The sequence below is a fragment of the Galeopterus variegatus genome, unplaced genomic scaffold, assembly GCF_000696425.1.
Source record: "Galeopterus variegatus unplaced genomic scaffold, G_variegatus-3.0.2 Scaffold3058, whole genome shotgun sequence".
NCBI classification, from domain to species: domain Eukaryota; kingdom Metazoa; phylum Chordata; class Mammalia; order Dermoptera; family Cynocephalidae; genus Galeopterus; species Galeopterus variegatus.
The window spans coordinates 39,648-53,369 of NW_007729169.1; the positions used below are offsets into that span (position 1 = coordinate 39,648).

The window sequence follows — 13,722 nt, forward strand, 5'->3', positions numbered from 1 at the left end:
AATTCCAGTTTTGCAAAAGTTTTTGCATATGTTACTGCCGTCCATCCAACCATCCATCCATTCTTCCATCCAACCATCCATCCATCCATCCATCCATCCATCTGTCCATCCATCCACTCAACATAAATGTACTATACTTGTCCCCTTACACTTGTTCTCAAATGTTTCCCCCAGGAAACCCCTAACCCAGAGGAGAACAAACTCCTCGGAGACCCTGAGGTGACTCCTCAAGACAAAAGCCCCAAATTTGTTTTTCATATTTAACTTAAAAGTTTATGCCAATTTTGGATCCTTCTTAAAGAAAGCCATGTGTTTCAACATAACATCTCTCTGGAAAAATTATTTAGCAAAACTGACCCTCTAGGAAGATGTGCCTTGCTTATACTGATGCTCCTTGGCTTCCTGGCACAACTCCCAGGTCTCCAGGGACTTGTGTTGGAGATTCAAGGACTTGCTTTATATCAGTCCAGGTACCAGGAATATGGAGATGAAGAAATTCCCCAAGGGCCGGGACCCAGCTCCTCTCCCCATGCCTGCAGCACCTAGTACAGTGTAGAGCCCACGAGGAGCTCTGTTTGTGGTCAGAGATTCCTAACAAGCGTTTTGCAGTAGCTCCAGGATGCTTTCCCTCTAAAAATGGTATAGGTAATAGTTCAAAATCTCTGACTTTGGAGCTGGGCAGCTCTAAGTTCAAAACCCAGTGTAGCTGCTTATTGGACTTCTACTGTCAGGCACTTCTGGTATTTTAAAGAAAATGTTTGGGTTTGCCAGCTGGAAGAAAAGGCAACTCAGCCTGAAGAGGGACCTGTTGAGGGAGGGTTCAATGGCTGTGTGGTGTAGGGGCCAAGAGCCCCAACCTCAGCATCAGGAGACCCGGGTTCTTCCCCTGGCTGTGTACCATCCAGCCCCAAGACCTCAGACAAGGAGCGATCCTTGTGCCTCTGTTGCCTTGTGTCAAAAACAAGGAGGTTGCAGGAGATGGCTCCTAAGAGTCCCTCCAGTTCTGATGTCCTCTGCCCAACATTTCTGTTTTGCTAGAGACAAGTTTTGGGCTTCTTTATGGGGTCTGTCTCTCCTCATTTCTGAAAGTTCTGTGTGTACACACCAGTCTCATCTTATAGAAACAACAGCTATCTCTTTTAATGCTGCTGTCATCCCCCCAAATGTACTTTCTTACATATACAAAGAAGATCAACAGACTTCGTTCTAGTATGGAAGTTTCAGCTGCATGGGAAGCTGTGTATCTAGACTTGTTACAGCCCCAGAAGTCAGAAATGGACTAGAAAAAAAAAGCCAAATTTCATTATCTGGCCTAGAACATTCCTCCAGTCAAGACTCCAAGATGATGTTCACAGTGCTGCTGTCATCCCCCCAAATGTACTTTCTTACATATACAAAGAAGGTCAACAGACTTCGTTCTAGTATGGAAGTTTCAGCTGCATGGGAAGCTGTGTATCTAGATTTGTTACAGCCCCAGAAGTCAGAAATGGACTAGAAAAAAAAAGGCCAAATTTCATTATCTGGCCTAGAACATTCCTCCAGTCAAGACTCCAAGATGATGTTCACATCCCTAAAGGTCAATTTCTCATTTCCTTTTTCTCTGAGGGCAATCAATGCCTGTTTAATTAGGTGCTTGCCTTCCACTGTCCATAATGATCACTCATGGAATCTTAATTAATAAGGATTTATTAAGTTTTCAGTTCTAATAAATAGTCCTTATCTTTGCAATGGGCCCTAAGCCCTGGTAGAAATGAAATGGTCTATGTGACCATTCGAAGAGAAAATGTTAAGCTACGCTCTTTAGTTACAAAAGGAGCCTCTCCCCTCCCCCACCCTCCCCCACGTCCTTGCTGCAGTTTAAAGGCCTGAAGTTGAGTTTAGTTTTCTTATCACATTGAGGTCCCACAGACAGCTTAGTCAGGCATTAAGATCTTAAAAGAAAGGGAAAACAAAAACCAGAGAAGCAGGTACAGAGTAGAACAGATACTTTCCTTTTCATGGCACCACTGACGAATCCGCTCTGAAAGAAGCCTGATAAAAAGAAAGCCCAGACACATTCATGAACACCTCACCCGCCCCCCTTTTTTACTTCAGCCATTCAGAGTTCCAGGGAAAAATGAGGGTCCTCGGGATTTTCATTTCCAAATGAAGAATAGAGCAGCAGGGAATCAAGGCTTAAGTGAAACCTTTCTCTCTGCCTTAGGCAGTTAAAATGCTGAAGCAACACCAGTCTAGAAACAATGCCATGTCTGCTGCTGCTTTCATGATTCATTTTTAAAAGACTGAATTTAAACTTAAGGAATAAAGATAAAGAGAAAGGCCTTGTGGCTTCTGGTTCCCCCAGCCCTGGAAGGTGGCTGTTGGCTGGAGCCAAGATTAGATTTCTAAAGCTGGGCTTGAGGAGACTAACAGGACCAGCTCCAGAATGAACCCAGCCGGGCGCGGAGCTGAGCTTGTCCTTTGGATGCTGGTTCTTCATCCTCCACTCTGCTCCAGGCCTCCAGGCCCGGCATCTGCTCCTCGTGTCTACCTGTCCCCACTCGTCTCTGCCAACCTGTTGTTCATTATTGCAAAGGCTCCTACCCCCGCGGAGAACTCATCCTCCCGGGAGCTGGCCTGGTGGGGACAGCCATTGGCCGTTTCCGACAGCTGCTTCTGGAGGATGGCTAGCGAGACCTTGTTGGCTGCCAAGAAGTCCTTCATGGAGATCATCTCCCCCGAGAGACGGCGCCCGTCCGTGTCACTCTCCACCACCCCATCCGTTTCTATGGAGATGTTGCCCTGCTTCTGGACGTTGCCTGGCATCACCGCGTTCCTCCGGGACGGCCAGAGTCTCCTTTGGCACTGTCGGCAGCACCTGCCATCCATCTTCCTCAGGATCCAGTTCACGGACTGTTTGATAAGGATGGAGATGATGTTGAACAAGGAGTAGATGCAGCAGACACCCATGAGGATGAAGACAAAGTTGGCGAAGCGATAGAGGCCTTGGCTCTCGTACTGGATGTTCTGGCTGCTGACAAGGTCCCCGAAGCCGATGGTGCTGAAAGCCACAAAACAGAAGTAGAGCGAGTCAAAGTAGCTCCACCCTTCGATGGGGGTGTACATGGCCGAGGCAGAGCAGGAGATGAGGACGGAGGCCGTGCACAGGATCAGCATGACATAGTACACGGACGGCTTCCAGCCAGCCAGGCTGTCGGCCTCACACTTTCTCGGGTCCTTTAGGTTCTCCTGGGGCAGGGCCCCTCGTCTCCGGAGCTGCCGCTGGTGGCACGATTTCATGATGTAGGCGATGACGGTGATCAGGCGCTCCAGGAAGAGGTTGAAGAACAAGATGGTGCTTGAGCAGCCAATGAGGCCGTAAAAGATCAGGAAGATCTTTCCTCCTACTGTCGCTGGAGTTGTCATCCCAAATCCTGCAGGAGACAAAAATCAGAGGAGAGAAGGGTGAGAGAGGCCTTTGCTGTGAATGGGGTCTGGAACTTGGCTGTGATGGCAGGCAGAGGACCTAAAGAAAGCTTCATAAGTCACTCGGTCCTAGCCTTCCTAGAAAAGAGCTGGAGAATTCCCATCTCCTTTTGAACAAACTAGTTTTTGTTCAGAGTTGGGCAACTGAAAGCCCATGTGGTGCTATTGTGCGAATGAGAAAAAAAGCCACCTTTTTCTGTGGGTGGTTACAGCCAGCAAAAAATGGCTTGGTGTTGAGAATGTAGGCAGAATTGTAACCTCCCTTCTCAAACTCTTTGCTAGATGTCCTTGTACAGTACACAACCTGAACAACTGTATTCAACAGACCTTGTTCAGAGAGATAAGCAAAGGCTCTTACAAAGAAAAGGCTTATACAGATTCATCAGAATTCATTTAGTTTACAAACACTTATTGAACTGAAGATAGAACTGTGGGAAGGACAGATCTGGTCTCTGCACTCACGGAGCTCTAGTCCAGTGATATGGTCACAGTATTGTGTGCTAAGCGTACTGGAGAAGTACAGGGTTCTCTGGGAGCTGCTAAGAGGGGAATCCATCTCAGACTTGGGGCTCTGGGAAGATTACCCAGGGAGGCCTGAAAGCCAAAGAGGAGTTAGGCAGTAAGGAAAAGGGTGTATGTGAGTGCTGGTAAGGTTGGGGGTGATGGGTGTGTGTGTGTGTGTGTGTTTATGTTCCAGGCAGAGAAACAGTAGATGCCAGCATGTGTACAAATGAGAAGTTTGCCCAAGATTTTCCCATCCTTTAAATAAAATTTGTCAAATACATACTACGTGCTTTTGGAATGACAACAGAGGTACTGGATATTATGGCTCATAAAATGTAAAATGTTTCTCTTGCCTTTGCTTCTTACTGTTCACAGTGTTCACCTTCTTTCCTTTCTGCCTATGCACACAGGGATGCTGCTGAGAGTACACACTGTGGGACAATGGATATCACTAAGAAAAACGGAAATAGAAAAGAGAGCACTGATACACTCATATTTCTCACTAAGGGGTAATGAGGCTCAGCCCACCCGCACTGGAGGCAGGTGGACTCCTTCCAAGCAAATGGTTCAGTAAGCAGGAGAAGGCTGGTCTGTGGAGGGGACTGGCATCAGAGCCACTCTGAATGCAAACACCACTAAGAAGTGAGTATGCCTCCCTGGGTTCAGTTTCTTATTCAAATCAAATGACCTTCTTTCCATTACTTCTTTATCTTCAAGTTCAGTTTCCTAACTTGGGTCCCATTGTTGGGATCACAAGGACTTACCTCTTATCCTCTTTCCTGATAATACCCCACTTGTTCCCAAGCCAATACTTTTGCTCATTGTTGCAGCTCAGACAGTGGCAACCTCTCAGTGCACCCCCAGGAAGTGGTCAGATCAGACCTCAAAATGTGTGGGCTTCTGGGATTATGACCTACTGCTCTGCTCAGGTCAAGCCACGGGGCCTCCTTTCCCCAACACCTGGATGTGCAGACTGTGTTACCATTTAGTTTTCCAACTAAATTCAATTTTCCTTTTTTAGCACACAAGGAACCGCATTTCAGTAGAAAATTAATGGCATGTAACCTTGAGACTAGAGGCAAACACTGAGTTTAGGTTTTTGGCTGGATGGGATGGAGTGGAACAGACAGGATGATTTGGTAAGGAAGGATTGAGTGACAGGAAATAATTCCACTGAGAGTTCGTCATTTGGTAGAGAGAAAATCGTACCATCATCTCTTCTCTGGGATCTCTTGTTTTCAAAACTAAAGCCCCTCAGCAAGCCCCTCACTCCTCTTGGCAGTGTGGATTCTTATTTATGAGATATCTTCATTATGTGAATAACTACTTTGTCTTTGTTGTATTTTCTCTTTATTAGTACCATTTATCTTCAAGCTGAAGCTGAAATAAGGTAGTTGAAGTAGTGGAGAATGAGTTTAATGACTCAAGAGCATTAAGTTTAATGACTGAGCCGAGTTTAGTCCAGCTTGTTTTGAAGTTTAGCTCAACTTCATTGAATTTAATAAAGAACAATGTCTTTTTCTACCCAGACCAAAAGAACACCAAGTATTAACCAAGATGTCCTGATTATCTAAGGAAGCTGTGGTCACCTCCACTGACTCAGTCACTTTCTGGAACCAGGAAAGCTTGCAATCAATTGTTTCCCCACTAAGAAGAGAGAAAAATGAAAGCTGGAGCCGCCTGCCCCAAAGCTGTAAGACCAGAGAGTATTGCTGCTGTAGTCACTGAAAACAGAGAACTGAGACAATTCACAAAAGGATGGGGGAAACATTTACATGGGGCCATTTATTGACCTGATAGTATTCCAGAAACTGGATAAAGTCAGTGAAAATGGGGAAGGTTCAGAAACAATAAGACGGATGTGTGGGAGGGGGGCACTTCCAAGCAATCTCATGTATATTCCTCCCTAGTCCCAGAGGTGACTGTTATTTTACTCTTGGAAAGCAGAGCAACAGGACTTGTTATAATTTATTGAGCACCTGTTAAGTTCACTGTTATGGTCTGAATGTTTATATCCCCCCAAATTCATATGTTGAGATCCCTCACCCCCAAGGTGGTGGTATTGGGAGGTGGAGCTTTTGGGAGGCGATTAGGTCAAGGGGGTGAAGTGCTCATGAATGAGATTAGTGCCCTTATAAAAGGGACCCTGGAGAACTCCTTCGTACCTTCCACCATGTGAGGACACAGAAAGAAGGTGGTATCTATGGAGAACAGGCTCTCACCAGAGACCAAATATGCTGGTGCCTCGATCGTGGACTTCCCAGCCTCCAGAACTATGAGAAATGAGTTTCTGTTGTTTATAAGCTGCCCAGTGTTTGGTATTCTGTTATAGCAGCCTGAACGGGCTAAGACGGCCTCACAAGATGACCTGGACAAGGTCCTTAACCTCAAGGAGCCCAGTATCCAGGGCTGGAACATGTAAACTGCTGTCTACAAAACAAGCCACAGTGAGTGAAAGGCCAAAATAAAAGCACGATTAAGTTATCTTGGCCTCAGGGTCCCAACTGCAGCCTCACTTTGGGATGAGTGACAGATAGTACAGGTGCAGTTCTAAAGCCACCTGACAGGCTTGAGCTGATTTTCCCAATGAATCAGGCTTCTAGTAATTTTGTGACAAGTTCCAGTGATTTAAAATTTTTAGATTCTGTCTTTTTCTGTATTTGGTTTTAAAACACTTGTGAGTTTTGGTTACCTATTGTATTTGATTGATCACTGCCATCTCTTCAATCAACAAAAACAACAGAAAATGGCACCAGTGGTGGTGTTCACAGAGACAACCACCTAATGTTTGCAGCAGAGATGTTTCGGTAGCTTTTACTACTCTCAGAGCTTGAAATTGTGTAAGCCAATAATACAGACTGTTTCACAAAAAGCTTCCTTTTCTCTGAGTCCCACAATACTGAGCATTAAGGATACCTCTGGCTGTGAATAATAACCCTCAGGATCCTTCTGGGTGGAGGAAAAGGACACAGGCATTATTATCAAAGGCCTTTCCTCTGCCAAGCTGTGTGTTCATCACCAACTCCTCACACCCATGTGGGGGAGCTGGGTATTACTGGTCTACTAGTCTCATTTGACAGATGAGAAAAAGAAGACTACGGAAGCTGAGGAGGTTGCCTAAAGCCATAAAGCCGGCAGATAAACCCATAAGGCTATGAGGCTTGATTATCTTCCCTCCCAGGCCAATGCTCTTTTCACCTGACTATGCTAACTGCGTGCAGGCTACTGTCGGGTGTACAAACCATAAGCAGAATTGAGGGAAGGAAATTAACCAAGCGTTCAGAGTTCCATCCTTTCTTATAAGATTCCCAGACCACAGCGGCCACCAAATCTGGTATCAAAATCAGGAGGGATTGGCTGGCATCAGAAGCTAAAGCCCTACAATTCTCACTTACTAAAACACAGGTTTTTGAAAGAACACAAGTGTGTTTCTTTCAACAAATGATATAATTAAATCAGTTTAAAAGCCTGTTACACCTCATGCACTTCAATCTTCCTATGTTTCATAGGCACGCCAATGAAACTGATTGTCACAGGTGGAGCTGTTCAAGACGTAATTTATTCCCTGTGCCTCAGGCCTGGGGTCACCTGATTTGTGTTCAACACAAGTCTGGGAGCAGATGAGCTGATCGAAGACCCAGGGCACATGAGCCTGGTTTGGAGGCCAATGAAGCTGGCAGTCTTTAAATCATTTCAGACCTTTGTTAATGTGACTGTACCTCTCTCTAGGGCAGCTTCTGGGGCCAAACCAGGTTCCCTGTTGTTCTTGGGGCTAAGAATGAAGCTACCAGGTAGAAACCCAGTAGAGCCCTTCATTGAGACCATGCAGAGACAGCAGGCCTGCAGTCTTCCAGCCTTTAATGTGTATGCTGTCAACTACGTATTCTTTTCAAAAACTCAATCAAGGTAAAAAATGTGAAAGCTTTGTATCATGATATTTTTCAAGCATACAAGAAGGCAGAGAGAAACGTACACATAGGTAGAGAGAAACATACACAAAGGTAGAGAAAGGCATAATGAACTATCATTTCCCAGTTTCCACAATTATCAACATTTTGCCAATCATGCTTCTCTTATCCAACCCACCCCTTTACTTGCTGAAGCATTTTAAAGTAAATCCCAGATAGCACACTATTCATTAATAAAGATGCATCTGTAACTGCCAAGGACTTTATTTGCCCAACATAACCATTGTACCATTATGACACAATAAAATTAGCACTAATTCCTTAACATCAAAAATACCCAGTCCACATTCTAATTTCTCAAAAATATCTTTTTACAGATCATTTGTATGAAGGAGGACCCTAACAAGGTGCACACATTTAATGTATCTCTTAAATCTTTTGTTAACAGTCTCCCTTTCTATTTTTTATGCTATTGATTTGTTGGGTAAATGTATCGTGAACACTTTAATAAGAATATTTTCTAGAAATAATTGAGGGGGAAGAAGCGTTGCGTATTATGAGAGTGTCCTCATGTGCCGTGGCAACTGTCAGATGCTGTATGGGGACAAATAAATTGGCACAAGCTGGAAAACAATTGGGAATACGTACCAGACATCTTTAAAATATATCTTTTTCTCTCCCCCCTTCCTTAGGTGTATTATGAGAGTGTCCTCATGTGCCGTGGCAACTGTCAGATGCTGTATGGGGACAAATAAATTGGCACAAGCTGGAAAGCAATTGGGAATACGTACCAGACATCTTTAAAATATATCTTTTTCTCTCCCCCCTTCCTTAGGAATATATCCCCCAAATCATCAAGATTGTGACTAACTATGCACATGGATATTCACCATGTCTTTACTTTTAATAATGAAAATCCCCAACAACCTAAATGTCAGGTAATAGGAAAATGACTGAATAAAATAGCCATTAAAATTGTATATCCAAAGAGTTCTTAATGACTGGAGAAAATGTTAGGTGGAAAAAAGCAGATTCAAAGCATGTCTGCGGAATGACTCGAGCCTGACATGTGGGACATCCTCATTAAATATTTGTTGGATGAAGGAATAAACTTTATAAAATATATTTACATAGCTATATATGCTGCAGCAGTTAAAATTCTTTTGGCTGCCAGTAACAGCAATCATAAATAGAGGTGGCTCCATTTGTGAAGGGGGTGTATTATGTTTATGAAGGGCATGTATATTCATGAAGGGGATATATTCATGAAGGGGATATATGATCACATGGAACATGAGGTTTAGAGATAGGGCAGCCCCAGGATTGGTTAATCTGGTAGATTTAAAACTTGATGTATGAACCAAGACCAATTCACCTTTCCAGCTCTGGCCCCACTAACATGTCATCTAGCTGCCTTCATGCCAACAGCTTCAGGTGCCCCCTCCTCCAACTCCAGTGTCCACAGACAGAAAATGTTTTTTCTCTACCTCTGTATGTCTTCATGAGAACAGAGAATCCTTTCCAGAAACTCCCTGGCAAAATTCCCATTCTATACCACTGACCAGTACAAGTCACATGCCTACTTCTAAAACCAACTGTCTACAGGAAGAAGAGATTTCCTCAGACTTGTCAGGATTTACCTGAGTCCCCTGGGAGGAAGAGATGGACTCCAGAACTGACAATGTCTGACAAAAACATACACAGAAAAAAAAAAAAAAAACATAAAGGGAAATACACAAAATTATTAATCAGGTTATTTCAGGGTGGTGATAATATGGGTGATTTAATTGTTTCCTAATGTTTTATATCTTTCATTACTATTAAACTGAAAAAAAATATGTGAAAGTATTCTGGCAGTCCTTGTCAAGTTGCAGGCAAACACCTGCCCAGAAGCAGCAAGCCTCTGGATTCATCTTCTCAGCACACTGGGAAATCAAAGCTTGACTTGTGTGTACTTTTGCACGGCCTTTTTGATTTCAAAGTTCTAAGCCTCTTTGTGTGGAATAAAACCACATGGGAATTTTCAGGCCTTTTTTGTAAAAGACCCTTCAATTTCAACTGGGATGGAAAGAGGGAAGCAAGGATGGACCCTATGGATTACTCTTGGGTGGGGGATTTGTGGGCTGGGGAGTCAGGGTCAGCGGGAGACTCTGGGTCCTCACCAGGCACACTGTATTTACTTGGATTATGGAACCACCATTGTTGGAACTGGGAAGGACTTTGCAGCTTTCTAGTCCAAGCTTTTCATGTCACAGGTGGGGAAAGCAAGGCACCAATACGGCAGGTGACCTTCACAAGGGGTGGTGACCTGGCTGAATCTGGGTACCCCATTCCCCATGCAGACCTCTCCTCTCCTCTTGTCACCTGTGGTAAGTTATTTCCAGAGACGATTTTGAACAGATTGCTCCCATGCCTGTAAGCACTTGCCACTCCTCCCATGAGGAGACGAAGCCTGTTTTCCCTCCCCTTGGTCTTGGATGACCTTGAGACTTGCTCTGACAACAGAACGTGGTGGGAGTGATACTGTACCAGTTCCAGGCTCAGGCTACAGGCAGCCCAGTAGCATCGGCTTCCTCTCTCTGGACCCCTCATCGGGACAGAGAGGCCCAGCCCACCAGCAGCCATTCCAGCCTCCCTGGAGGAAGTGCCAGATATTGAGGAAAGCCACCATGGACATGCCCCACTCAAGCTCACTGCTGAATGCAGTCGCATCAGTCAGCAGTTGACACTGCGGGAGCCAAAGACCACCAGCTGTGTCCAGGAAATTCTCAGAATTGTGAGAAATGTCCATGCGTGTTTAAGCCACTGCCCCGGGGAGGTTTGCTACATGGCAATGGGTAATGAAACATCTTCACTCTGAGACTTGCAATTTTCAACAGGCATCTCTTTCCCTCTACTTCAGACCCTGCCTCCATTCTTCCTTGATAATTGGGTGTAGGGGACGTAAAGGAGCTCCAAGGGGAGGCCTAGGAGGGATGTGGAATGTAATGGAAGTTCAAGTTGCTAACCAAGCAGGTTGGGATCAGCCACCAACGGGGTGAGGAGGCAGGGGAGGAGGAGGCGTTCCACTGTCCATACACATCTGGGTTGTTTCCAGCGCTGGGCTGTGTGAGCAGTGTTCCCACAAACGTTTCTGTACGGGGCTTTTGGAGAGTGTATGTGCACATTTCTCCTGGATACACATACTTAAGAGTGGGATGGATGACTCATGAGACAGGAGCAAAGCAGACGTTCCCATTTACTCTCCCCGCAGCGGTGCTGGAGAGTCTCAGTACACCGTCTTCAGATTCTTGTCAATATTCATTTTAACATTCTGGTGGATGCCTGGTGGTTTTAATTTGCATTTCCTTGATGTCCAATGAAGTTGAGCATCTTTTTATATGTTTCAAGATCATTTTTATATCCTCTTTAGTACCTGTTTACTCATTTTGGCCATTTCTTTTGTTCTTATTGATTTCTAGGTGGCTGAGAAACAATAAAGCTTTAGGCCCTGAGTGCTGCTTTGAAGGGTCTGCTGGGTGAATTTACTGCCTCTGTCATGCAAGGGCAGTGGGTTTCATACTCTCTGTTTGGCCAACCTTATACCTTACACAGCACTTATTTCTCTGCTTGAGGATTATTTCTAACATTTTTAACCCGGGCCAATACACTCTATGGTGTAGATTCTCATGACAATATTTATCGTGCTTAATAGTAACCTCTTGAGAATAGATTCTAGAAGAGACACTTCTTTTGTTGGCTAATTGCCTCTAGGGTATAAATTGAAGTGAACTTACACAAACACACTCTTACCTGTTTATACTGAAGTGTTTTGTTGTAAGTGATCACTCACACAATACAGCAACACCAGAAAGTGCTCATGTTGACACCCCGTCAGGATATAAATGTGACAAACCAGGGCTCGAAGCCTATAATTGGAAGCTAGAGTTGTGCACCAAGGCTGACATGCTCTGCAGGAAATTTACAGTTTCTGTTTGCCTCACACTTGAGTTACTCCTGCACACCTATAAATCTAAGGCAAAGGTACAAGGTGACGACTCACAATCCTTTTTCAGGTCGTTCTAATCCTTGTTAAAGTAACTCTTTCCCCATCCAGAACACTGTCCACTACTTTCTGCAAGACAGAATGATGCCATAAACAGAAGTTAGTTTTGTCTCCATGGAGCTCACATCGCACCATGTTTCTGTTCACCATGAACTTCCTTATACAGATACAAAAAGCAGTCGCTAGTACTGATTCAAGTCAAGCTAAGAATGTCTCTCCTCTGGCATAGTTTTTTCCTCATAAACACCAACAGAAAACTACCCAGGAGGAAAAATGGGGTGTGAGACTAGCCTTCTCTGGCCTCTGTGGGTTTTCCTTCATAGTCTATCAATGTGCCCTGGGGCTCCTGTAGGAGCCTAATAAGTCACAGCCTCAGTCCTGCAGGGAAGAGCCGCCCCGGGCGGGGCATGGCAAGCCCCTCAATCCTGCCTGCGTGCTGGCATTCAGCCCGCCTCTTCCTCCCCTAGCTGGAAATGAGCTATAGGCACAGGTGACATGACTACACAAGTGAACTTATATTTACCAGATGGTCATAGAGGTAAACTCCGGTCTTACCTCTTTATGTGAAATGTTTGGAAGATTGGATCCACCCACATAGAGAAAGAAAGTACAGCATGTTAGTAATTAAAAGAAAACACTTTTGGGAATGCCAGGGTTGTCATGAGGGTCCCTTGAAGGAAACGCACGGTGATGAGAAACTGGGACAGGTAAGTACCTAAGGACAGGTGTTCAAGGGGGTTTGTGAAGAGGGATGCATCCTAGGTAAAGAGGTGGGGAGCTGTGTGTACTGCATGGACCGCCCACAGCACATCTGTGGGTAAAGTTCTGCGAGTCTCCTAAAGGAAAGGCTTAAAGACAGAGGTTTAACAAACGAGGGTCAAGTGTTCACAGTCAAAACTTACTTCCTCTGGGAAATCACCATTTCTCGCTGTGGAAGAGAGAAAGCCATGGGAAGATGAAGGTTGCCACGACAGCGAAATAAGTCAGTATTTTAGTACTAGGCTTCAAACAGTGTACTAAGCATGGCGAGGTGGCAGGGTGGTGGTGGTGGGGAGGAATTAAAAGATAATCTGTACCCTCCAGGAGCTTCAAACCCTGTCCAGGAAACAAAGTACATACTAGAAACAACACACAAGATTAAAACCCACAAAAGCTAGTTTATAAAACCAAGTCCCTTTTCTGAGTCACCTGCTGATGACATAAAAGATGGGTGGAAAACTGCCAACGCCAGGAAGTCTGATTAGACATTTATTTACAATACAGAAATTAACTGAGAGGTGAATAAGGTAGAGGGAAACTAAGATGACCTAGGACAGGGGTCCTGAACTTTTTTTTTAGTATGGCTGAAAATTTCCTGAGGAGCTAGTTAAAACTGGTATTTCCAGACCTCTCCCCCAGATATCCTGATTCAGGAGGTCAAGTGGGGCCAGAACATCTGCATTTTAAGCCAGTTCCCATAGTGACTCCGAGGCAAGGACTACAGGTCCCACTCAGTAACCAGCCGCTATCTAGGGTCGGTGCCCTGGGGCAGGCAGGGTGGGCTTGTGGAAGGAACAAAACCCATGTCTGCCTGGGGAAGATTCTAAAGCAGTGCCCCCCAATTTCCCCACCAAAACCAAGTAAAGATACGATACTTCTGGGGCAAAAGCAACATGCTAGGGTCGGTGCCCTGGGGCAGGCAGGGTGGGCTTGTGGAAGGAACAAAACCCATGTCTGCCTGGGGAAGATTCTAAAGCAGGGCCCCCCAATTTCCCCACCAAAACCAAGTAAAGATACGATACTTCTGGGGCAAAAGCAACA

At 44.9% G+C, this 13,722-nt stretch overlaps 1 protein-coding gene across 1 annotated transcript in view; it reads right to left on the reverse strand.

The window, feature by feature from the left end:
• Positions 1 to 1,761: 1,761 nt before the first annotated feature.
• KCNK13 (potassium channel, subfamily K, member 13) overlaps positions 1,762 to 13,722 on the reverse strand; it is a 90,967-nt gene continuing 79,006 nt past the window's right edge. Inside the window, exon 2 of the mRNA XM_008583832.1 lies at positions 1,762 to 3,413. Coding sequence (XP_008582054.1) covers positions 2,527 to 3,413 — 887 coding nt within the window. The 3' untranslated portion in view covers positions 1,762 to 2,526. The remainder of the gene's footprint in view (positions 3,414 to 13,722) is intronic.